Source organism: Microtus oregoni, unplaced genomic scaffold (genome assembly GCF_018167655.1).
Source record: "Microtus oregoni isolate MIOR12 unplaced genomic scaffold, Mior012 000020F_ref0000438, whole genome shotgun sequence".
Lineage (NCBI taxonomy): Eukaryota > Metazoa > Chordata > Mammalia > Rodentia > Cricetidae > Microtus > Microtus oregoni.
The window spans coordinates 8,816,826-8,843,597 of record NW_024543079.1 but is presented as its reverse complement, the minus strand read 5'-3'; the positions used below and the strand labels follow the sequence as shown (position 1 = coordinate 8,843,597).

At 39.3% G+C, this 26,772-nt stretch overlaps 1 protein-coding gene across 3 annotated transcripts in view; it reads right to left on the bottom strand.

The window, feature by feature from the left end:
• Positions 1-26,772, bottom strand: part of Chd6 (chromodomain helicase DNA binding protein 6) — a 158,190-nt gene that overhangs the window by 99,261 nt on the left and 32,157 nt on the right. For all 3 annotated transcript variants that reach the window (XM_041670129.1, XM_041670131.1, XM_041670130.1), the window contains exons 2-3: positions 20,357-20,413; positions 14,315-14,832 (exon numbers count right to left, since the gene is read on the bottom strand). In XM_041670129.1, the coding sequence (XP_041526063.1) occupies positions 14,315-14,832; positions 20,357-20,389 (551 nt within the window). In that variant the 5' untranslated portion in view covers positions 20,390-20,413. The remainder of the gene's footprint in view (positions 1-14,314; positions 14,833-20,356; positions 20,414-26,772) is intronic.

The window sequence follows — 26,772 nt, the reverse complement described above, 5'->3', positions numbered from 1 at the left end:
TGTAGAGTTACCCTACACTCACATGAAAGAAAATGTTCTCCATAAGGAGTGGCACTACTAGGAGGTATGGCTTTGTTGGAGGAAGTGTGTCACTGTGGGTGTGGGCTTTGAGGTCCCCTATGCTCAAGCTACACCCAGTGTCACAGTTCACTTCCTGCTGCCTGCAGATCAAGATGTAGAACTTCCAGCTCCTTCTCCAGCACCATGTCTGCCTGCATGTGGCCATGGCCCACCATGATGACAATAGACTGAACCTCTGAACTGTAAGTCACCCCAATTATTTATATATATATAATTTATAAGAGATGCCATGTTCATGTGTCTCTTCACAGCAATAGAAACCCTAACTAAGACACACAGCCCAAGGTGTTATATGGAAGATTCCTGAGAGGTAGGCAGAATATCCTGTAAGAACCCACCAAAACCCTGACCTTCCTATATGGTAAATTCTTACATTCGACAGACATGTTGGCAATGGTTAAGTACTAAAACTCTGCTATCTCACCAGAGTCAGTCATTATGACACCACGCTTAGAACTCATGTTCTCACATAATACCCAGATCCTCTGCAGATGGCTCAATAAACATGTACTATATAGACATTTTATACACCTCTGATCTCTCTTATCCTTCCTACAGGATCTCATTAGGTTCTGTATTCCTCTGAGTAGTCTTATATCTTATACCACACAGAAAGCATTCAATTAATATTTAAGCAAGTCTTTAAAAATTTAAGGAATGGATAGATGGCTTCATTAATGGATGGATTGTTTGTGGGGATAAAGAGATGGCTCGGCAGTTAAGAGCACTAGGGGCTTTTCCAGAGGACCCAGGCTTGGTTCCTAGCACCCACAGCGAGGCTCACGACTGTCTGTAACTTCAGTTCTAGGGGACCCGACACCTTTTGCTGGCCTCCAAAGGCACTACATGTGAGTGGTGCACAGACAGCGCAGGTAAAACACCTATATACATAATGACTTTAAAATGATTATTTATAGTTGGGTGTATCTGGGAAAGTTTACTTGAACAAAGATACACATCAAATTCTGAAAGAAATTCAAGAAAAAACCAGTAAGAATAACTAAGAATGACTGCAGATGTATATACATACACTGAAGTACTGAAGGCCCAACTCTAAGTCCTCTATGTGGATTATGTCCTTTAAACCCTACCAACTATCAGGCAGAAACAGTTTATTCTCATTTTATTGTGAGAAGTAAGAAGCATACTGAGGCTAAGTGGAATTTCCAGAGCTCCGAGGCTAGAAAGCAGTGGAGATCGAGTGTGAAGCCAGGAAGAACTGTACATTCTTGGGAGTCATCAGGCGTTCTTGGGTACTCAAGAGCTGTGTGGCTGGATGACAGTGCAAGGGGGATTCAGTCTGAGATATAGTTTGAGGATTCAGTCTAAGTATGCAGTCAGTCTGAGGATTTATAGAGACAAGATCACCCCTTTAGTCTGAGGTAGAGGTAAGAACTAGTGTCTGGCTGCTCTGCTTCTCTGATCCCTCAGCTTTCACTCCCCAATATCTGACTCTGGGTTTTATTACTAACTAATTCTAACAATTATTCTCTGCCTTATTCCCTTAAGACACTGTTACTGAACATGAACTCCACCATGTTTTTTGCTTTGTTTTCTGCTGGGCTGGCTGTTTAATAAGCTCCCAGAATCTACCTGTCTCTCTCAGAATCCACCTCTCTCCCCCAATAGAGGGATAACAAGCCAAGAAGCCACTCCCAGTTTCCACAAGCATGTTAGGCATTTGAATTCAAGTCTTCATTCCTGCACAGCAAGTACTCTTACCCACTAGGTCAGCTTCCCAGTCCCCAAATAACTTTTAAAAATTTATTAATTCTACCGTGTGTCTCTGTGTGTGTGCCTGCTGCATGTATGTACATGTACCAAGGTTGAAGTATGGATGCCAGAGAACAGCTTGTGGAAAGTGGTTTCCTCCTTTTACCATGTGGGCCAGTGATCTAAAGCATGTTATCAAGTTTGGTAGCAAGTGCCTTTACCTGCTAAGTCATCTTGCCAGGCCCCCAAACAACTTAAAATAAATAGCTATTGCATGGATGAAATGGTGTGAAGGAGATTAGGAGATTGTGTACTCAATACTGGTCCCCAGATAGGAAAGATACAACCAAGACTATGCTATGATAGTCTATTCCTTCTCTAACTGACTGGTCCACAGATGACAACCAGGACAACTTGGAAGTTCTTCCTTGAAAAGGATATAATCCGGGGCTGTGAGCACCTACATACAAACACATAAATACATTAAAATAAATCTTACAAAAAATTTGGAGAGGAGTGGGTAAGTAAATTAATGTCTTTTTCTCTGCAACATAAAGTTGTAGTAGCCATAACTCTAACCAGGGACATGTAGAAAGCAACCAGAGACAAAAAGCCTTGGAATTCTCAATCAAACCTTCTGATTCTGTAAGCCAGCACACTCCTAATGATCAGCGTTTAACTTACGCTAATTTAAACTGGATCTGCACTGCGTGTGACCAAGAGCTCTGAATAATACAAAGTCCTCACGTTCCCTGTTTAACAGCTCTGGAGGAGGAGCAAAGCAACCTTACTTCTATTGCCTTCCATTTTTAGCTTCCAATTCGAAGAAAGAAAGAAAGAAAGAAAGAAAGAAAGAAAGAAAGAAAATCACTAACATGTAGGGCAAAGGGGGGAGGAAGACTATTTGGGGCAACAAAATGAAATGATTTTATAATAAAACATGGGTCTACTGTAAGAACACCCCCACTACGTACTTACAACACACAAAGAATTACCAACATACCAACTATATCAAATTCTAACCCTGTCTCTCTTTTATTCTACATGGCTTCATGAACTAAGATTTCTGGGAACCTTTACTTGCTGTCGTTTATATCAGATGGCTTTTCAAACAGAAACAAACCACAATATCAAGCACTCAACGGACACGATTTCTTATACTTCTCCCCCACCCCACCTCAGCGCCCAGGTCTTGATGAGAAGCATGTGTTAAAAAGTTAGTGCTGCATCTGGAGATGAGAAGACACATGACATGTAATTACAGGTCTTACTACTCTGTGCCTGCAGATCTGAAACACTGAGTGTATCTATAAAAACATATTATTACAAAGTAGTTCTTCACCCCATTTTAAGAATTAATACCTTTACAGGGTGAGAATTACAACAGGCAAGAATGAATTACGATCATGATACTTAGAACAGTTCCTAATCCCAGTCACAGCATCCACTGACAAGCAGAGGCTGAGGACTCAAGTGTGGGACCACTATTCCACTGGAGAATAGCTCCTAAGAGAAGAGTTTCAGCCCAGCATCCCTGCAGGTTTTTATACTCCCAGTAGCTTGCTCCTAAAACACAGATACTACCATGAAAAGGCTCATTTGCACATTTCATTCAACTTTCATAGTACCCAATTTAATTCCATCTATAAATAGAGAACAGATTTGGCACAGAAAATAAGGACACTGGTTAAAAGGCACTTGTTTTGGTACAGATGCAATCTGCTGTAGACAACATGGAGCCAGATCTACGCTGCCTTGGAGGCTTTCACTGCTAAATCTGCAGCATCGAAACAAAGGCCAACATACGTTGGTGACAATAAAAACTGAAAAAGAACCACAACTTCTAAGATGAAGATGTAGTGTTTTACCAATTAAAAGCAACTAAAGATACAAATTTACAGTTTAAGAGGGTTTCAAATGCACAGTGCAAGCAGTTCCATGCACCACATCCTATTCCCCAAACTGGTTTTGACAACAACCTAACTAATATATCCACACATCTAGCCAGACATTCTTGAAGGCTTAAGTAATGGATACTGAACCCTGGTAAGAAAGTCACTGAATTCAGATCTTTATATAACTCCATTATTCTTGTCTGTACTTAACATATTTTTTTAAATTTAATTTGGGAACTTTTTTTTTTAAATGTCGTGTCTTACTATTCAAAGCAGGCTGGCCTGGAACTGGTAATCCTCCTGCCTTCACCTCCCAAGTGCTGGGATTATAAGTATAAAAGTCAAATGTCTAAATTCAGACAATGTTGTTTAAATTTTCATAAATTGTTTTCTGAGCATTTCTTATTTATAAACCATTTGGAGCTGGGTTCCGCTGTTTTGTTTAGGGTATATGTATATACGTTGCTGAGATATCAACAAATGTATTCCACTATTGCATTCCAACTTTTATTCAACTGGGTGATCTCCCACTTAATCTGAGGCGCACTGATTAGGTTAGGAGGGCTGCTCAGTAAGTTCCAGGGATCCATCTATGCTCAACCCTCAATGCTGGGCTCACAGATATGAACCATCACATTCAGTTTTTTATGTAGGTACTGAAGATCTGATGCTAGGTCCTTAGGATAGTAGGCACCTGACCGGCTAAGTTGTTTCCCAGCCTAAATCATCCTTGTCTTTTAGATAACACACCTCTCCTTGATCTGAAAGTACTAAATTTAGAGTTTTGATGATACAGGAATACGGCCTCAGGCCTCCATACCTACTAGCATGACCTCTGGAATGACCATTCCTTGCCCTATTTTCAGGGTACAGGCAGGAAAAGGTAAAGAAGCTGTGGCTCCTCTGCTCCATTCTTGTGGAGCAGAGCTAACGTCAGTAATGCTAACTCTTTCCTCCACTCCTCCCAAGGGTTACCAGGCCCCCATGAGAGAGAGGCACTTCCACTTCAGCTGCAAAGGCAGGCCCTGCATGTGAGCTAAGCTGGGACTCCCCCACAGCCATTTATGCACTAGGAAAAGAAGATAGTACTGGCCTTTCTTGTTGAGAAATGTAGGAGCATCTCTCATCTTTGAAGAATGTATTCCCCTTTGGTTCTCCCAATAGTTAGAATGGGCCGTGAGAAGAGAAACTAAAGTGTGTTTGGTCTACCATCCTAACGAAGTCCCCAAAGAACAACTGTTTAAATGTCTTGCTCTTTTATATTTAAGTCTTCTCTCATCTACTAATTCCTTTAATACCTGGCTCAATACTCACTTCTTCCAAGGGACTTCCTAGGCCAGAACTGAAACACTCTTAATCTTGTAAATCTTTCCAACTCATTTGTATATAATTGTATCAGGTACTTTCATTTATTGATATTTCTGTCTGAAGAGTGAGGCCATCTCTGATTCACAGAGATTTTCAGCAACAAAGACACACGATACTTCTGTAATACCTTCTTTTCTCTTACTCATTAATAATAATACTCCCAATAAAAATGTCTATAAACAAATCAAGCCACAGCAGGCACTAAAACTACAGTAGAGTAATAGTTAAACGGGCATTTATTAAGCAATACATATATTATCTATTTTCTTAGAGATTTGATCTTACACCTGTAAGAATGGCTAAGATCAAAAACACCAATGATAGCTTATGCTGGAGAGGATGTGGAGTAAGAGGAACACTCCTTCATAGTTGGTGGTGGGAATGCAAACTTGTACAACCACTCTAGAAATTAGTATGGCAGTTTCTCAGAAAATTGGGAATCAACCTACCTCAAGACCCAGCAATACCACTCTTGGGCATATACCCAAAGGCTGCTCAATCATACTAGAAGGACATATGTTCAGCTATATTCACAGCAGCATTATTTGTAATAGCCAGAACATGGAAACAACCTAGATGCTCCTCAGCCGAAGAGTAGATAAATAAAATGTGGCACATTTACGCATTTCTTGTACCTTTTGGAAGCTGCTTGATTGCATTTTCTAGAGCACTACAGCAGTAAAAAAACAACGACATCTTGAAATGTGCATGCAAATGGATGGAACTAGAAAAACATCCTGAGTGAGGTAACCCAGACCCAGAAAGATGAGCATGCTATGTACTCATGCATAAGTGGATACTAGCTGTAACGCAAAGGATAATGAGACTATAGTCCACGATCCCAGAGAAGCTAAGTAACAAGGGGAACCCTAGAGAAACATATTATAGATCCCCCTGGCAAGGGGAAATAGACAAGATCTCCTGAGAAAACTGGGAGTACAGAGGTGGCAAAAGAAGAGAGGGCAGAAGGGGAGAAGGAGAAGGGTAGAACTTGAGGGAATGGGATAGTCAAGTTGGGGAAAGGACAGATATGGAGAGTAAGAAAAGAGATATCTTGATTGAGGGAGCCATTATGAGGCTAGCAAGAAACCTGGCACTATAGCAATTCCCAGAAATCCACAAGGATGACCCCAGCTAAGACCCTAAGCAATAGAGGAGAGGGTGACCGAACTGGTCTTGCCCTGCAGTCAGACTGATGACCATCTTGAATGCCACCATTCAACTTTCATTCAGCAACTCATGGAAAAAGAGGCAGAGACCCACAGTGGAGCACTGAGTTGAGCTCCCAAAGTCCAGTTGAAGAGTGGGAGGAGTGATAATATGAGCAAAGAGATTAAGACCATGATGGGGACACCCACTGAAACAGCTTACCTGAGCTAATGGGAGCTCACCAACTCTAGCTAGACAGAGAAGGAAACAGCAAAGGACCAAACTAGCACCTCTGAATGTGGGTGACAGTTGCATGGCTGGGGCAGACTGTGGGGCCACTGGCAATAGGATCAGGATTTATCCCTACTACTTGTACTAGCTTTTTGGTACCCATTCTATTTGGAGGGATACCTTGCTCAGTCTAGATATAGTAGGGAGGGTCTTGGTCCTTCCTCAAAGCAATGTGCCTTACCCTCTCTGAGGAGTGGAAGGAGAGTGGAGGGGAGAGGGAGTGGAGGAGAAGGGGAAAGGGGAGGAACTGGGAACTAGAATTAGTATGTAAAATAAAAAGGGTTTTTTTTTTAAAATAAAATAAAAAAATTTTCAGAAAAATCCTACTGATGACTCAGAGACTATCTGCAATTGTACCAGACAGTAATCTTGAAACATAACTATCATTTTAGTTTTTACAGGAGCTCATAGAAATAACATTGCCCCATGACAGCTGGAAGTAATTCTAGAAAACGACATCCCTTGTCCCAACAAAGTTTGTCTCTAACCTCAGGGTTAGAGACATCTATTTGGGGTTGGTTATAAGTGGTATAGAGTTGGGGGTAGAAATGAAGTAGGCTCAGAAATCCTTTAAAAAAATAAAAGGGATTGGATGGGATGGGATAATAGGTAGATTAGTGTATTACTTGTGAGCTATTATTTATAGACAATTTACACTGGTATAGATTTTTGTATACTGATACAAATTCAAATTATATTTGTTATATTGAATATGCTCCTATTTCTATTTACAACATTTGTGCACCTATGCAAAGTTATTTTGTCATATAGTATGCATGCATGTTTCTACATCTGCTTAAGATATTTTGTATACTGATATAATTTTAGGATATATTTATCATACTGCAGTATACATTTCTACCTCTGATCAAGATTATATGTGTGTGTGTGTGTGTGTGTGTGTGTGTATAGTTTACATTCCGAGGTCACTGTCCTCATTTGCTGAACATTTGTTTAAAGACTGTTTATTAATATGAAGCCATATTAAGTTATATAGGTATTAAGAATTACAGGAAAATAGTTACTCATGTTTATCATACTTATAGTTAGACTAGTCAGTTTCTATACATGCATAAAGATTCTATTTCTTATAGATAAGTAATCTTTAAATACTTCAAAGAACTGTATAACATGGCATTTAAATAACTTAGGATTCTGTTGACATGAGACACAATTGCTCCTGGCAGCATCGATCTATTCCCAAGAGAATGTTGGGCACTGAAGACACTCCAGTTGGAGCTTGTTTTCATTTGGGCAAAGCTGGCCTTTGGACAAAGAACTGCTTCTACCCTGACTACAGACAAAATGCATGATGTCCAGACTGGACAAGTAAAAACAACTGCTATACCTTACAAAGACAGGGTAAGACAGTTCTCCAAATGACACTTTGGGATGGCTCAGGCGGCTGTCTCTGTCATTTCTGCACCTTTTGGAAGTTTCTTGATCGCATTTCCTGTTTACTCAGGTAATCTTATCTCCCTTCTCAGGTCTTTAATGGGGTTGAAGATTAGATATTCATAACTACTTTCTACACATGACTTAGTCAAGCCATTTTTAATATAAGATTTAGACTCTTTAGGATAGGATAACTATTAAAACATTTAGCATATGTTTCTTGTTTGATGTTGTTCATGCTGGTTGTAATTCTAATTTTTAATGTATGTTTTTGCCTCTTTTCCCTGAAAAATATTTGATATTTGTTCTTACTGTATATACTTTTGTATTAGGCTTAGAACTTTCTTATTTGGACAAAAGGAGGAGGTGCTGTGGGAATTCTTTCAGCCAGTAACCTTTAAGATACCCGCCCATTTTGGGTGTGGTCTCATGTACTGTAAGTGCAGATGAAAAGCTTGCACGACCCTCTTTTTTCTGCTGGATTCAGTCCCAGTTCCCAGTGCACGCAGAGGACTGCAGATCGCTACCTTTTATTATGAGTTTATTCCCAAATAAATAAACTTTTGCTATACTCAAAAAAAAAAAAAAAAAAGCAGCAGCAGCAAGGAAAAGAAATGGCGTCCCGTTTTAAGTTGAGAAGGAATGTAGGGCATGTAGGATCATGCTTTCCTTCTCACTTTTCTTTGAAATATTTCTAATGAGCAGATCATTTCTCATCATCTTCATTAAGACCATGTCATATGTAAATTATATTTCTAGCATTAAAGGAAATGATGCATATTTGTGTGATATTGACTATATAAGATATTGGACTGAATACTTACATTATAGTTTGAATAAAATCTCATGAATTAAAAAAAATGACTGTCAAACTTTGTCAAGACAAGGTAGGACAGTTCTTCAGAATTCCCTGCTTCACAGGAAAGTCTGTCAGATATGCTAGGCCTATAGGCCAGAGTTGGATGCCCTAACATTTCAGAGAAACTTTGGGTGACTGTCCAGTCAGCCTGATGCCCCTGTCATTAGGTAACACTTTATCCTCCTGGGGTCTTTGATGGAGTTGAAGACTAAATAGCTATAATTACAGTTTTTCTTAGTTATGATAAAAAGGTAAATTAGATATAAAATTTCAGACTCACCAAAATAAGATAGATAATAGTGTATTTTTCTCTAATTTGCCAAATACAAGTGGATTGAATATGGTAACTGTAATTCTTACTTAATAACTGTTTTGTTATATATAAAATCTTATTATGTTAAAGTAAAAACCTTCCTTTTTAATTTGACAAAAAGGTGGAATGTTGTGGAATAATTTTTTTGTACACTTAAGATTTGTCATTGTGATTGGTTTAATAAAGAAGCTGGCTGGTCAAGAGCTGAATAGGATAAACTTAGGGGGGAGAGCTAAACTGAAAATGCTGGGTGAAAGAAGAGCAGAGTCCGGAGTCTCCAGCCAGATGCAGAGAGAGCAGGAAATGAATGTGCCATGCTAATAAAAGGACCGTCACCTGGCAGAGCATAAATAAATAAGGAAAATGGGTTACTTTAAAATATAAGTGCTAGCTAATAATAAGTCTGAGCCATTGGCTGAGCATTTATAAATAATATTAAGTCTCTGTGGCAATTTGGAAGCAGCTGCTGGGATGAGGAGTGGGCTGTCAGGACAGGAAAACTTTTGACTACACACTGTTTAGGTCCAGGACATGTTTTGTAGCACAAATTCTAATTATTCATAATAATAATAAAATAATATCTGGAGTCAGATATTAGGGGATGAAATCTGAGAAATAAAGAGAAGCAGTACAGATAGTCATTAGAGAGACTTTTTGCTTCTACCAATGCTCAGATTGAAGGGGAAATCCTGTCCTCAGATTGTCTCCTCAAACTGCTACTGTCTCCACCATACCTTAGGCTGCATCTGAGTTTCTGTCTCCTCCTGCTTTATATTCCATTCTCTGCATAGCCATATCATTCCTCTCTCCACCTCCCTAGTGCTGGGATTAAAGGCATATGATCCCAAGTGCTAGAATCACCTTTGTGTGAGCTCTGTTTCTCCTTTAGACTGGACCAATTTCGCCTGGCCCAGGGTGGCCTTGAACTAACAGAGTTCTCTGTTAATCAGCCTCTGTCTCCTGATTCCTGGGATTAAAGGTGTGTGCCACCACTCCCTGACCTCTAGTGGCTTAGCTCTGCAATCTGATCTTCAGCAAAGCTTTACTTGTTAAAACACAAACAAAATATCACTACAGCATTCAACTGTCTACTGCTTGTTGCCTCTCAAAGGAAATGGAATCATAAAAAAAAAAAAAGTTGGAACCATTTTAGTCCTTGAAAGACTACCAATGAGATGCTGCAGAAAAGGAGCCAATCCCTACAAATTTTTCTGACAAGGGATCTTCCACTTTCATTCTTGACCTTAGTCACGGGAACCTAAGAGTTGACACTGAAGCTCATCAGTCTGTCCTGGACAAGTCACTTATCTTTTATTATTATTTCTTAAACATTTTTATTTTAAATAAATATTTTTTAAATCATGTGAATGTGTTCAGGTACACAGGCACCCAAAGATGAAAGAATAGGGAAATCAGCTCCCCTGGAGCTGGAGTTACAAACACGAGCTGCCTGACATGACTGCTAGCTAGGAATTGCTCCCAGCAAGAGGAGCATGGGTTTTTAACCTCTGAGCCATCTCTTTATTTTAGAACTCCTATTTTTAATTAGAAAGCAGAAACACCACCAAATGTTGACAAGTTCATAAGGTATCTAACAAAACATCTTATTTTCAGGGGGAAGGGTTCTTGAATGCAATCAAATTAAATATGTAGAATATTCTGCTTGTATCTGACAAATTTCTTTGCTCCTAGGGAAACAAGGGACAGAAAGGCATGGTGATCCTGAGAAGCAAGCCATACATACACCAAAACCAAAGTTAATGGTTATTAAGAGGGTCGTTGCAGAAAAAAGTATGTAAGACAAAAAATTGGGAGGCCTGAGTTTACAATATATATTGGGAATGAGTTCAGAAAAATCATTTCTCTGTGGTTCTTTACTTCCCAGAATACAGTATGATAGGGCTGAACTAGATCCCTTTCAGACTGCTGAGATCTAAAGCCCATAATTTATAATGACACTGAAGGATCCAGTCAGAGGGACATATAAGCACACTTTGCATTCAGACCTAGAGAACGAAAAGGACTAGGGATACTTGCAGGAAAAAAAGTCATTATGGTTGGGAGAAACAGCAAAAGCAATCTACAAGAAAAACAATTACCTCAAGGGTTTATGAAAGTGATCTAGCTGGGAAGTTTGCTGCTAGAATTAAGGGAAGAAGAAGCCAGACCTCCAAATTCTTGAGTAAGGGAGAAAGGTTTGCTCTGAAGGCAACTGTAACAACCAGAAGTTCCCATGCAAATATAAACTAAAGAAGAAATCCCCTTTTCTTATGCCTATATTTTCACAGGGAAAATATGCTTTACTCTTCAAAAGAGTGCAACGCTGGAGACGTTTCTCTAACTGGGGACCCACCTGAGGCAAGACTCAGAAATGGGGAGGATTCCTGGTTCAGTGCTGCCATCTCTTCTCTGCCTACAGTTAATAGGAATGCGTAACCAACAAGAAGTCTGATTTCAGCCACAAGGCAATGTGAGTTATTTGGCCCAGTTATCAATAATAAAACTGACCACTGGACCTCTTTTGCTGGCCACTTCTCAGCTGATTTAGAATCAAGACAGAGAAAAAGGGTTTAACACCGACGTGACTGACAACATAAAAAACGCAATGCTAATGTTTCAGAAAGACTGGTTGGGTTGTAGTAAAGAGGAGGAAAGACCAAAAGTCGATAAGCTGGGGGCCATGCTCCTGTAGTAACCCAGGCAACCAGTGAATCATTAAGTATTACCCAGGGTTTGAAATCAATAACTGTTCAAATAAAAACAAATACTGAGCCAATTTACAAGAATAAATTACATACATACATACACACACACGCACACAATTGAGACTTAATTACTAACATTTTAAAAAATCAATTAATATCCTTTCATAACTAAAAACTGGTTATGTTGACTGGTGCAATAATTAATTAAAGGAACCAAAATATTTTTACAAAGATACAGAGGAAAAGAAATCAAAGGCTAAATAGTTCAAAACCCTATTTGGGCTACACAGAAGAGTATTATTACAAGTGCACACAGCCCTAACACACAGACAAAGCCTTTGTAACTTGCCCACATTTCTGAAGAGATGGCCATCTTTATCTACCTGTCAATCTCCACTCAAAAGATGCCTCCTAGATTTCTAAAGCTAGCCTGTAAAAGGACAAGTACTTCCCCAGCTCATTCACTTGGTTTAACTAGATCAGAATTACACTCTTTTCATCTAATGCTGATAAGATCTTCATCAGTCAGAATCTTGATTTTGCCTCTACATGTGATATTCAACTTTATTTCAAGAAATAACTCCTTATTTTCCTGAAATAGAATTTCTAACAATGTCTATATGTTACCAACTTGTTTTAAATCTTACATAATGTCAGTATTAATTTCTTTAAGGAGAAGTCAATAAAACTGTGAATATGAGAGTTTAGAACATTAGTGAGTCCAGATACGTAATCTTCCACTGTCCTCCAAAGCACAGAGGTCCGCTCCTCTAGTTACCCTAATTCTCAAATGCTTAGGATTCATTACAGTTGATAACTCCACTAGTCTGAACTTCCTTCTTTAAACCTTTACCCTAAAAATTCCTTTACCCAAAGCAATGTACAAGTGTATGATTGGCAGAAGCCAAAATTACTATGTTACCCTACCCACATACTGGAGATCAGAGTATCCTTAAAATGTTAAATGAGCAATAAAGCTTCTATGGTTTCCATTAGTCTGAATACCAACTTTACCTGCCCCTTTTGGTCTTTCAAGGTGGACAGGATTTTATGACTATTCTTGCCAGCTACAACCCTAGGATCCATTGACCTTCAAGCTTCTTTGATAGGTAAAAATGAAATTCCCGTGGGAGTGAATACTATGTAATAACATTTAAACTTGGATTAGGAATTATCTATCTGGTCCTGACAAACCATCCTTCTGAAAACTAAACCAGCCACAAAGCAGACTTGAAGCTGCAGTACTCAGCACTAAAACACTTTCTAAACACACTTCTCCCTGTGCTCTGACCCAACCCAGGTGTTTGGCAGCCTCATTATGCGATGTTCTCAACATTCACACCAAACCCTTACGATTTCATGGTCTGATAGGACAGAAAGACAAACACCTCGCCTCTGTAGTTAGACTTCAGAAACTTAAGTTCTTTGAGTTAGGGATTATAATTTTTTTGTTTTATATTTTCTCAAAAAGTCTAAATACAATGTCATGCAGTAATGATTTTAAAATGACATCCCATTTGTATGCAAACAGCAAATACTGATTTCTGTGTGAGAAGCACCATAGCTGCATGCTCTCTTCCATTACACACTGTATGGTGAACCTGTACCTAGGCCTCTGATCGACATAGGTCAGTTTGTTCTTGTCTAGCTTCATTTATCCAGCACTGTCTGAGCAGCTATGGAAGGGCAGGGACTCTGCCAGACACTTCACTAAGGAACTAGATCAGAAATAATCCTGCAATAGAGCATGGAGCCTGGGGAGGAAAGTCAGTTCTCTTGTAAACAGTCTGTCTGCTCATGGTTCTGCCAGAATACCATACCACTGACTCCTACGGCTGTGTACCTTTGCCTCTATACCACTGCTGTCTAAACATCCCCACTATCAGACCCAGGATGTCCTATGAAGTATACTTTAGACAAGTTGATATTTAAATTATTTTTTGTTTGTTTATTTTTTGTTTTCTCGAGACAGGGTTTCTTGGTGTAGCCCTGGCTATCCTGGAACTTACTTTCTAGGTCAAGCTGGCCTCAGAGATCTGCCTGTCTCTGCCTCCTAAATGCTGGGACTAATGGTGTGTACCACCACCACGACCCAACTTAAATTCTTTTTTAATACAAACTGAATACCAAGAGATTACATGACTAGGAGGTGAGAGGAGGCTCATTTTTGATTGAAAGCTAAAAGGACATAAAGAACATATCCACAAGGCATTTAAAGAGCACATGTACAGCTGAGAGAGGATACCAGCCACCACATAAAGAGTGCCAAACACTAAGTACATAGACTACAAAGATGGTAGGACTCTGAAGAAAGTTAGCAATTCTTGGAGTTTCCAAAAAGTACAATGTTTTAAGTATAATTTCAGATATTAAATTAGAAAACAACACCTTCCATTAATGCCAAGAGTTATCCCCATCACTGTCTCATGTAAGTAAGGTACAAAGCTTGGACCAGGAGAGGTGAGTCAAGTCGAGCCCAGGAGCTTAGGCTACTGACAAAGAGAAACAGCCCCATGAAGTCAAGGGCAAAGAGGAAAGTACACACCTAGCCTTCTTGGACTTCGTCCTGGATACGTAGTCAGTGCAGCTCCTCTTCTCTTTAGCCTCCTTGGTACCCGAGGCCTCCCGAGGCTTCCGGGGCTTCTTCACACCATCCTTCTGCTTTGCCTCCTTGGGCTCCTTGGCCCTCTTCGGCTCCTTGGCCCTCCTGGGTTCTTTTGGCTCTTTAGGTTCTCGTTTTCTCTTTGGCTTGGGCTCCCTGTCCTTGCTTCCCTTTGTTCCCTCTTGCTCTCCTGGATCCTTTTTCTTCCGTTTCTTCTTCACTCCAGTACCTCTGCCTCCACTATCCTCCATCCCATTATGGGATAACAACTTCCTAGAGAAAAGGGTATCAGCTTCTTCTTCAGTAGCATAAAGGTCCTTCTGGGACAGACAGTGATTGGCAATATCTTCGATTTTCTCTTCCTGATCAGTGCTGCAGTCAAATGGTGATGGTGATTTGTAATCAAAATTAACAGAGGCATCTGACATTGGGGAGTGACTCAAAGATTTTAACTTGGACAACTGTGAAAGAGAAAAAAAAAGCACATTACTCCTTCGCTGCTCCATACAGACTGTTATTAGGTTTGATTCAGTCAATATATAGTGAGTACCTGAGCTCCGACTGTGTGTCAGTTCCAGTACGCTAGGCCTTGGGATACAGTACAAGCAGGACACAGCCACCCGTGGCCTTATGCAGCAGTGGCATGATGCTGATATATTACAAGTCAGAATATGAGCCACTGAGATGGCTCAACAGGTAAAGGTGCTTGTGTTCAACTTGGGACCTGTTTAATTCCCAGAACCCTTGTAAAGGTGAAAGAGAGAACCAACTGCCCTTTACCTCTACCATGCACCATGGCATGCACACTCATACAAACATATCAAATTCTTAATTTAATATATAATTAACATAAAAATTTGAAGGACTTTTTCTATAAGGAAATCTGAGATTATTTTTATTATTTTATCTAAAACAGGCATGTATATAATAGTTTTCTACAAAAAAAAAAAAACCCTTCAGATACCACCAAATCCTAGGCATACTACAGAGATCTGCAATGGGATTTATGATACTCACACACAATGCTACTATTCAAGTATGTTGAAAGCTCCTGGTCATGAACTAAGGCAAGTTTCTGGGGTGATTCATGCACTCCTATACCTCTCAAAATTCATTAGTGACCAAGAAGTATCAACACTGAACTGCGCTGATTCTGAACAAGGAAAGTGGAATCATTCCAACTTGTCCTTTTTTTACATTTACTTATTTGTATGTGCATATGCATGGGCACACAGGTCAGAGTGCAACTTGTGGGAATTCTCTTCTTCTGTCATGTGGGTCTGGAGAATTAAACTCCGACTGTCAGGGTTGGTGGCAAGTGCCTTTATCTTCTGAGGCATCTTGATGGCCTACAAGTTTTACTTTTGATAATAACTAAAACTAGGCTTGTTCTGTATTTCATTGAACTCAGCTACTAGACTCAATCCCAAATACCTTATCAGAGAAGATGGAAGTGGGCAGTAGCAGAGAGAATTAAATACAGAGAAAATAACTACAGCAGCTGCTAATGTTTACTGCACATGTCATATAAAGATAATGGATGACATACGGACTCTAACAAGGTCAGTATAAAGATACCAGTCTGTACAGGGAGAAGTGGGAATTAGTGATGGTAAGGAATGTACCCTGAACAAGAAGCAGCTAGTGAGGACAGGGCTGTGGATTTGGAATTCTGGCAAAAGGCTAATGTGTATTTATGACCTCCCAGAGAATAGTGACAAATTAGGCCACCAGACCAGCCAGATGAGACTTAGTTAAACGTTGCTAAATGTGAGTGTATATACTGCTTTGGGAAAAGTCAGGTAATATTTTACTAAACTAAACAAACACCTAAACTGCTGCCTATGATATTCCACTACCTGGAATCAAAGATAATTATCCAGGGACCACCCCCTCAACCTCTACCAATTTTACAGATAAGAGACAACACAACTTGCCAAGGCTAAATTCCTAGAGTGACAGAGGTGGCACTTCTAAAAGGGGAAGAACATAATTGCTTGATGTTATAATGGGGAAAAGGCAAATACTAGTAATAAAAATATAAAATGTAAACTTTGGGGTCAGTAGTCCTGAGAAGTTTTTTTTTTTTTATGTTGGGAACTAGGCTAAGATTCCTGAGGAGCAAAAAACACATAAGACAAAAACATTTCTTTCACATACTTCTGAGCCAGAGGGAGACAAAAGGTCTGAGTGCTAAATCCTACACCAGTGTCTCCACTTTGAAATGGCTCTAGGAGGAACAGGATGAAGACAGCATACCACAAGGGACTCAACAATAACTTACTTTACATCAACTTACATAGAAATGAGAGTCTAGGAACTGAGCAAAAAATAAAGGAGAAAGGGGCTAACTGTTAAAAAACCAAAAACAATGGTGTTCCTTTGATCCAAGCTTATTAACCCACAACAGTCCTGGAAAACAATGAAATCTAGAAGAATGAGATTCATCTTAATTTAAAAAGTTTAAGAACAAATGAAAAAATTATAGTCTAAGGTAATGGTCTCAAACTAAGAAAGCCCATTTTAGTCCATTATCACAGGTAAACGTCTAAGTTTAAAGACAAGTTTACACACACACACACACACACACACAGCATATGTGTGTATTACTGAAGAGAAAACTGATATCCTATAACTAGAAGGAGGACAATGGAGACAGAGGTACTGGAGTGAAGAACTAGAAGAAAGAAAGGCCAGGGGAGTAAGAGAGAACAAAGAAAAGCAAAGACAGTAGCCAAGCCAAAGAGCCTAGGAGGCCAAGGAGCAGAAGGCCACCTTGGTCCCATTCTTGTCTGTGGGTTCATCAACAGATACACTTCCTCTCCTGAGAGGAACATAGTCTTCACCTTAGAGTTAGAGTGTCCTGCTTCATTCATGTACCACACAGGCAATGAGTCAGCCTTCTGGGCCCAGGCCTCACTCTGGCCTCAAGTGTATGTTTCAGAATACAAAACCTTCCCTGTTCACTTCTTTGAAGTAGATTGGCTGACCCCAAAGAGCTTACTCTTTCTAATTAGAATTATTGCGGGTGGGCAGGAAACCTGTGAAGGTATATGAAGAGACATAGGAAGAATTCAACGCTCTCTGGAAGAGTTGGAGAAAGTCTATTTTAAATCCTTTTGACTCATGAAGACAATGTTTTAAACTGGTTTTGCTATCACTTTTAAATATGCTGAAAGGGGCAAACAAACTGAAGGTCTGAATAACGCTAGTCCTGCTCTGTTGAGGGATGCTGAGAAGTCTCAAATCAACTGTTTACTCATCCACATTATTACCAATGTTTGTATTCTTCCTCACTCACGATTTTCAACCAAGGCTTGTGACTGGGCAATAGTTCAGGCTGCAAACGCCTTCCTAGAGATTTGAGCTCACCCTGCCCCTGGCTGTAGAAGACAAAGACAGACTGTGCTAGGAACATGGCAGCTGGCTAAATCCACCATGCTTATTCCAGTTCACCTTTTGCCACCACCAAAATTGAGCACTGCACCCTAGGCTTTCCCTTTCTCCCTTACCATGCACTTCCTGAATCCATCTACAATTACTCTTCCTTCCCTGTTCACTTTGAAGTAAATTGGCTGACCCCAGAGACCTTACTCTTTCTAAATTACTCAAATTCTTTGGTGAAGCTAATACTACCTGTGTCCCTATATTCCAATAGCAGACTACCAGCCTTCCATCCACAGTGTAAAATCCTGGTTCTTCTGAGGCATGTACCATGCCCTACTTCAATTGTCTTTCTACAATCAGACTATACACAGTTCTTTAGGAAACATTTAAGTCACTGCTGAACCTGGCCTGAGGTAGAACTTAAAATATTTCTTGCACAAATAAATGTGAAAAACTCAGCAATATTTGCTTATGAATAATTCATGTTCATATTCACTCCAGGGAAGAAAGTATGCTCTAGCTGTCTCAAGGTCTGAGAGTCCCACTGCTCATCTGAATTACTCTTCCCAATTCACCAACTTTGTGTTTTCTCGAGGACCTAAAAATGAAGGCTATGCCTGCTCAGCTCTTGTCCATGGAAGCAAGGGTCTCTGAAAGTCACCAGGTCTACTTTATTCCCTGGCTACAGCTCCAAGTTTTAATAAAACATTTTTAAAAACTGGACTGATTGATCTAGATTACTAAAGTAAACCTTTTACCCTTACTATTTGTGTATCACATCTCATCTGCCATATTTTATACTTCTTAGTAGCAAACAAGAAGCTGAGAGTTTAAAAAAAAAAGAAAGAACCAGCACAGTTTGTTTTCACTAAGGTAAGGTTGTGCTCCCCTTAAGAAGTATATTCAGCTGTAAAAGTTGGGCTTTAATCATTATAATTCACACCTTATTTCCCTAGCTAATTTTTGCCTGCCTAGTATTGTTTGGTAATCTCAGTAATTAAACTCCACACACTTCTTAGAGGCAGTTTAGTTATTTTCATCAACACAGATAAAAAGACTGCAAGAGATTCATTTTTCACAGTCCTATTTTTTCTTGAGGGGGGACATTTCCTTTGGCAATACAAAGTCAATTTCTAAAACCTTTGTTTTTGGCATGCCACCTGTTATGCCCCTTCTAGTTAATAAGAAGCATGATTATTTATTGCTGAATTTTGATTAACTTGTAAAAATCTGTCATCTCATTTTAATTTTCCCCAATAAAATTTTGAGCAGGGAAATGAGAAATTTCAAAGATCAGAATGCATTTACATGCCATTTTTCTTCAAAGTGGAAAAACAAACTAAAAGAAATGAGGATTTTTTTTTTTTTAAAGAACGGATGTTTTTAAAACAGACTTCCCCACTCCCCTTGCACATGCTGGGCAAGTGCTCTAGCACCGAGCTACAGCCTAAGCCTTTTTTGTGTTGCTTCTATCGTTTCAGTATCATAGTTAAAGCAAGCTTGATGGCTATTCACTCTGTTACACACTAAAGATTTGCTTGCTTTTGATATATTAAATACTAAGTATTTGACTATCATTTAATTACTTTTCACACTGTGAAAAATGAGACTGAACTATTTCCAAGAGCCTATAAGTGATACAGTGGGAATTTCAATCCCATTCTATGAAAACCGAAGCCTTTTCGATCCACTCCTAAATTGTGTGGTACATACTCAGTCCTAGAGCCTACAGATTGTTTTGGTTCCTTCCAATATAAAGTCATCAGAAAACTGAAGTACTAACTGAGAAGAGGTATCTATACACTATATTAATGAGTCACACTGGCCACAGTTACAAGTATTTTATAGATAAAAGCGTGCTTCTGAGCGGGGTGGTGGTGGCACACACCCTTTAATCCTTGGGAGGCAGAGGCAGGTGGATCCCTGTGAGTTTGAGACCAGCCTGGTCTACAAAGCAAGTTTCAGGTCAGGCTCCAAAGCTACAGAAAAACCCTGTCTCAAAAAACAAAAACAAAGTAACAACAACAAAAAGAATGCTACTAGGACAATGAGGTGTCTCCGTGGGCAAAGGCACCTGTAGAGTAAGCCTGGCAACCTGAGCTCAAGTCTAAAGCCCCAAAACTCCTCAGAAAGGAGGAAGGAGAGAAGTGACTCCACAAACTTGTCCTCCTACCACCACACATAAGCTATTACATGTGTACCTACTTCATGTGCGCACACACACATAAAATGTGGGGGAAATTTTTAGCAAACTAAACTTCCAAAAATGATTAATACATAAAAACTATAGAGAATTGGACACATCACTCAGAAAAATCTAAGAAGTTGTTCCAAAAAAGGAAGCATTTCCACAAGGCTAGCTTGCAGCATTCTCAGTCACAGCTCTACTACACTGCTCTATTATGGACATGGCTGAAGCAAAGGGGAAAATTCATGTGTTAGTCATCCAGAGCTCTGCTACTTTGTATAATGAAAAGCAGAGGCAACAGGGAACTTCCAGAGGTTAAAATGTGAGCCCACACTGCTAGCCTATTCTCTTTAGTAGGCATAAGGGTACAATGAACACATAAAACACCTAAGAGAAAAGGGACCACTTACCTGCTTCTCTTTCTTCTGTATTTTCATTTTCATCAATTTAAGGGAAGGTATTTATTTCTATAAAACATAAAAGGCAAAGATTATGGTAAATCTCACCAAAAAATACTAAAGATTGACTCCAGATAACTGTCCAGCAACACCCAGACCTCTAAGTTTATACCTAACTCTCACCAGACCCAGTTTACTGTTCTAGATGGGATGAAGAAAGAGACACTGTTTTTGCAAATCAGGTAATTTAAAAAGGTGCTGGCTTACCAAAGCTACCGGGTAACGAAAAGGAGAAACAAAAATAAATGGTATAACTTTACTGATAGGGATGAGGAAGAAAGGGTACAAATTGGGTAAGGTTCACCCTTTGGGGAAATAAAAATTCAATACATAAAGTTTACCACAGACAAATCATTTTAATAACAGAAATACAGATAATAAAAGAGAGAACTCAATGATTTCAAGTAACTTTGTCTAAGACTGGGACAGGGATTGACGTTGGTAGAGGGTAGAGGATGGTATTCTTTCATCTCATTGTAAGTTTTCCTATGTTACCAGATGTTTTAAAACCATGAAAATACATTACTTTGTAAGCCGCATTACAATAATTCATTGTTTAAAGGACTGCTTTCATTTTACTCAGGTCTTAAGCCTTTCTGTTAACAGTTCTCCTCAATATGAGTTTTGAGCACCTCAAGAGTCCAGCAGCTGGTTTTCCAGGACAGGAAGGAACCCTGGTCTTGCTTGCCTCACTAACCACAAGTACTACGTATGGGTCTCCCAACCTTACACACAAACAGTAGAGGGATCATAGAATATTAGTTTCTGGCTCTAGGCTAGATTTAAATGTTGCCTAACATTTTACCAGAAGCATACAATCACATCAAAATTAATCCCATCTATATGAATGTGATATGCAGGCATTAATAGACCATTAAATTAATGAAGTAAGTATCTGAAGTGGTGGCTATATGTCCCTTAGCTCAATTTAATTATTTCATGTTATATTCATAAATCCTTACATCACTTCATAGTTCATAAAATATATAATCACAGCTGGTCAATTTACCACAAAAATTATTTTTTAAAATTAAAAGTTTTCTTTGAAGTTCAACTTCTTAAGCTATGGGCTATGATGACATATAGTTACATAATTAAAGGTAGTGGTCACAAAAAAAATTGGCAACAGCTTAAAAGGTTTCTGAATTGCAACTACCAAAAATCAGTCAGAATCAATGCATAATGAAGGTAGATTCCTAGCAGTATTTGCCTGAGTCGCTGCAGCCTTGGCTTGGAACGTTTGCTCTTTGCACTGCATACACCATCACATTACAGGGCACTAGGAACACAACTATGTTATGCAGTACAGTGCTTTCACACCTGCAGTTTTCTCCTTAGATCAAAACACAATGGCTTTCTTACAGAAAACTAAAACTTTAGTATTTCCTATTATCATTTTCCAGCATAGAAACATCAAATTAGTATATCTTTGGATTGTATTATATTAGAATTTAATTTGTTTTTAAGTGCTGCTTGAGCTGCTGACTCGTGTTTCATAAAAAAGCAATTTAGCAAATTTTGGGTTGTGATTAGGGCAAAATTTCCAATTATTTCTGCAAACGCCCCAACATTTCTGTCATGTACTATGCATTTATGTGAAGCAGCATTCTCCACAATGAGCATTATAAAATCAAACTATTCCTCAGGAGTTAGGGCGATGGCTTAGTGGATGAAATGCTCGTGTGCACACACGAGGATCTGAGTCTGAACCCCCAGAACCTGTGAAAGCTGAGTGCAGTGGCATGAGCTGTTTAATTCCAGCACTGCTAGGACAAGACCTGAAGTAGAGGGGAATCCTCAGAAGACTACAGCACAGCGGCTAACAACAAAAAGACCCTGCATAGACACAGACATGCAGAACAAGCAAAAGGAAATCTTGCCTCAAACAAGAAGAAAGGCAAGGACTGACATCCAAATTTGTTCTCTGACCTTGACACATGCCATGGCATGCATGTGTCTGAACACATATACACATGCATACATAGAACATCCATGCAGACAAAGAAAAATCACCCCTGGAAAACCCTGAAGATCCTCTATGCCTTTCAGTCTCATATATTCAACAAGGATTTAAATCTTTACGGAAAAATAAACAAGTACAACTATCTCATTGGTATGTAATTTGCTTTCATCTTTATAAGAGGTAAAATTATACACATGACAAAAATGGCTTTAAAGTAAATTCCTTATAATTTATTATTAGTAAATTTTATATGCCTACATTCTAGAGTTACAAGTGGACAAAGTTTAAGATAACCTGCTCTAGTTTATCAATCAGGGTGCTACTATCTGCCAAGAGCACCACGGCCAAGGGGATAACAAGCTGGAAAGCAGGCAAAGCAGAGAGACAGACTGTTTGCTCAATTGGGAAAGGGAACTTCTATGAGGACATGATGCTTCTAAGTAAGTCAGAGTCAGCACTGAGGCAACAATTACTCACCCCAAGATGACCATCAATCCCAGAGAAAGAGTAACAGTTCTAAATCACAGCAGGTAAAGCCTAAAACAATATTCTTTCCTACATTTCAATATAGTTCTAGGTAAATTATATTAACTGTTTTTTCCCTTTAATTCCAACTTTAAACTATTAGACTCAGGAAGAATGCCATTCTTAGCCAGCACTACCATTTATTTCCTGATCATTGCAGAAAATCAATATTCTCAACCTATCTCACAAACTACCACAAATTCTGAAATTTTTGTAATTTCAGCTAATAAAAAGGATACAAGAATTACTAGAAATATATACTAAAACTTTTGTCCAATAAAATGAAATCATTAATACAGAAAAATTTTACCAACTCCAATATAGCCCATAAAATAACAGATGTTACTAACATCACTAAGTGCCCCTAAGCATCTCACAATATAAGCATTCTCTCTTAAACGACCTCTTCTTTTTTTCAGGTTTTCTGATGGCACACATTAAAACATAAAACAAGCAAACAAATCCCACAACTGATCTTCCTGTAGAGCTGCAAGCCATGTACTAGGAATGGCTTGTGCTTCTGCACATAGTAAAAATGGCTTTTCTGGCCCCTGTGGCTGTGTCACCATCACTCAGAAGTTGTGATTAGATAAGAGTCTCAATAAAGAACAAATCAAGTAGCAATTTCAAAATCTCAACACTTAATTAAGAAGCATAATATTTCTGAAAGCCCTGAGTGTATAAACCAGGAAATCTGTCTCAGGGGAAAAAACTAACTTCTAAATCGCATGACAACTGGACAGACTCTAGGATCCTCCTCTCTGTATCCCAATACCTATAAGTACAGCATGTAATTACCTTCTCCAAAGGTAATAACTAATAACATAAAAGGCAAACAACGTAAAAGTTCCCATTCCTTCCTATACTCACCATATAATAATGTTTCTATTAAGAAAAAAAAAATGAGAGCCAGGTTCCAGTAAGAACACTGTGCACTATTCTCACTAGTTCAGAATTCTTTTTACTAGTGTCTCTGCCATTTTTAAATTCTTCAATGTTGTACTACGCACACTTAAAAATAGAAAAACATCAAGCTCACACTATTCAACAATTAATCCACAGGTATCATTTAAATATTTTCAATTTAAAAATAAATTAATTTTATTCTATTTTTAAAGATAATTTTTAAAATAAATTTATTTTGTTTTTAAAGATAGGGTGTTGTAACCCCTGACACTGCCTAGAGGGCTAGGACACAGAAGTAGAATAGCCCAGAGACCTCGGATAAAATCATATATAACTGGCAAAAAAAAAAAAAAAAAAAAAGTCACTGTAAGGATGCCTAATGATACTCGGCTATTCTTATAGAATGGTGCCTCGTCCAATGGTCATCAGGGGAGCTTCACCTAGCAACTGATGGAAACAGCTGCAGAGAGCCAAACATGTGGTAGAGATTGGGAAATCCTGAGGAAGAGGAGGAAAGATTACAGGAGCCAGAAGGGTCAAGGACACCATAAGAAAGCCCAAAGAATCAACTAAGATGGGCTCATAGGGCCTCACAGAGATGGAACAGACAACCAGGGAGCCTGCATGGGACTGACCTAGACCCTCTGCATGTCAGTGACAGTTGTGCAGCTTGTGGGATTCCCAACAGAGAGTGCAGGAGCTGTCTCTGACTCTGCTTGCCTGCTTTTGGGACCCTTTCCAGAACTGGGCTGCCTTGTTCAGCTTTAATGGGAGAGGAGGTGCCTGGTCTCACTGCATCTTGATAAATCATGGCTAGCTGATATCTACGGAAGGCCTGCCCCTTTCTGAAGCGTAAGGGAGGAGGAGAAGTGGATGGGGCCGATGGGTGGGGGTGACTGGGAGGAGAGGAGGGAAGGGAAAGTGTGGGTGCAATGTAAAAATCAACAAAGTAAATAAATATCTTTTTTTAAATGAAGAAAAATTAAAGAAAAAGATAGGACGTCACTATAATAACCTTGGTTGGTCTGGAACTCTCAGATTTCTGCCGTCCCAAAGCACTGGCATTAAAGATACAGCAACACACTCAGCCTCAAACAACAGCTTTTAAACCAAACATTCTAATAACACAATCCAAAGATTACTAATTTGATACTTACATGCTGAGGAATAACAGGAAAATAGTAAGTCTTCGTTTTATGTAATTAGACCACTATGCTTCTGAAAGAGCAGGAATCCACACTTAAGCACAGTATTATAACACAACAGTCTTGAATCTCAGCCTTGGTGTTGGGGCAGTATTTGAGGGCATTGTGTTAAGTGACAGTGTAAACACAGCTCAGCATGTGTACTGTGTTCGGAACCACGGCAGCGAGGCTAGAATGCATACAGGCAGGTACTACCAGACACACCTTGGATTCATTACACATTTGACTCTGAATTATTGCCATTATCCTATGTGGGTATGTTCATGTAGGTTCCATCTCTAGGAGACCAAAGGTGCTGGATCTCCTGGAGCTGGAGTTCCAAGAGGTTGTTTGTCACCTGATGTAGGTGCTTAGAACTAAACTCAAAACCTCCGCAGGAGCAGTTATGTGTTCTTAACCAATGGGCCATCTCTCCAGCCCCCAGAAACCTGCTGCTGTGATATTTTTGGGACTCTCCCCAACACACAATTATATAACTCCACAGTTTAAGAACCTGGGTTTTTAATCACAAAGAGGATCCCATGGGTGAAAATTCCCTCAGCTTCCTACTTTCCTGCTATGATCCTTAGTGTTAATTGACAATTGTTGACAGAATTTAGAATCTCCTGGGAAATGGGCCTCCGGGCATGGCTGTGAGGAACTACCTTATTACATTAACTGATGTGGTAAGACCCATCTTAACTGTGGTGGCATCATTCCAGGGAACCCTGGACTGCGGAGCATGGGGAAAGTACGCACTAGTTTGTTCTCATCCTTCTGTCTCCTGATTTTGGATGTTATGTGACCTGTTGCCTTCATTTCCCTGGCATGATGCAGTTTGAACTGTCAGCCAGAATAAAAAGTAACAAGATATCACCTGTTCACCCCCACAGCACAAACTGGACAAGGTCATTACTGCTTCACTAGACCTGAAACAATTTAAAGGTATTATTAAATATCAAGAGTTTGAAGTATCAAAAGGCAGGGTTTAAATCCAACCTCTGAGAGTTATTAGACATGGAATCCTTGACTGTCAATGGTGTCACCTGTCTCAGAGGGTTTAGAAGAATTAAAGAGGATGACAATCTATGGTGTCTGCTACTCAGTGAATAAAAACTATATGACAACTATTATTGCTGCCAACCCTACAGGTCAGGGAGGGTAGAGGCACTCCTGAGGACTAGTCCCTGAGAGTCCGCCCTGACAAAGGTAACAGAGTCTCCAGATGGAAGGTGGTTTGAAGCTGGTTGGAAAGAATGATAAAGGACCAAAGTATAATGGCCACAGGGAAGAAAACCTGAATTTTGAGAAGAGTTTTAAGATTTTAACATGAATAAACTAGTATTTTAAGCACAGAGTTAAATGTATTAGATACGGATTTAATAAATAATGGTGATAAACAACTATTGGAATGGTAACACTTCATCTTCCAGGGTGGGGCACTTCTGTTATATAAAGCATTAAATTCAAGCTTACTATATGTATTACTTTGAAACAACCACAGGGACCGAGTATCTGCTCCCCCTCCCCCACACACACATACATTCATTTCCTTCTAGAGTCTCACGGCCTCTTCGGAGATGCCTTCTCTGCTCTCTTTAACAGGAACAGCACTTCCCCATCTTCCGTTTCTCATCTTACTGTAATCCTATTTGACACATGCATTTTGCTTTTGGGTTATGAGTTTACTTCCAGTTCCCCTCTTTGTACACAACACTGGGAAGTTAGCCATTTTATTCATGATATACTCCTAGAGTCTAGAATCTCACAGGCTTCTGGTAAAATGTTCA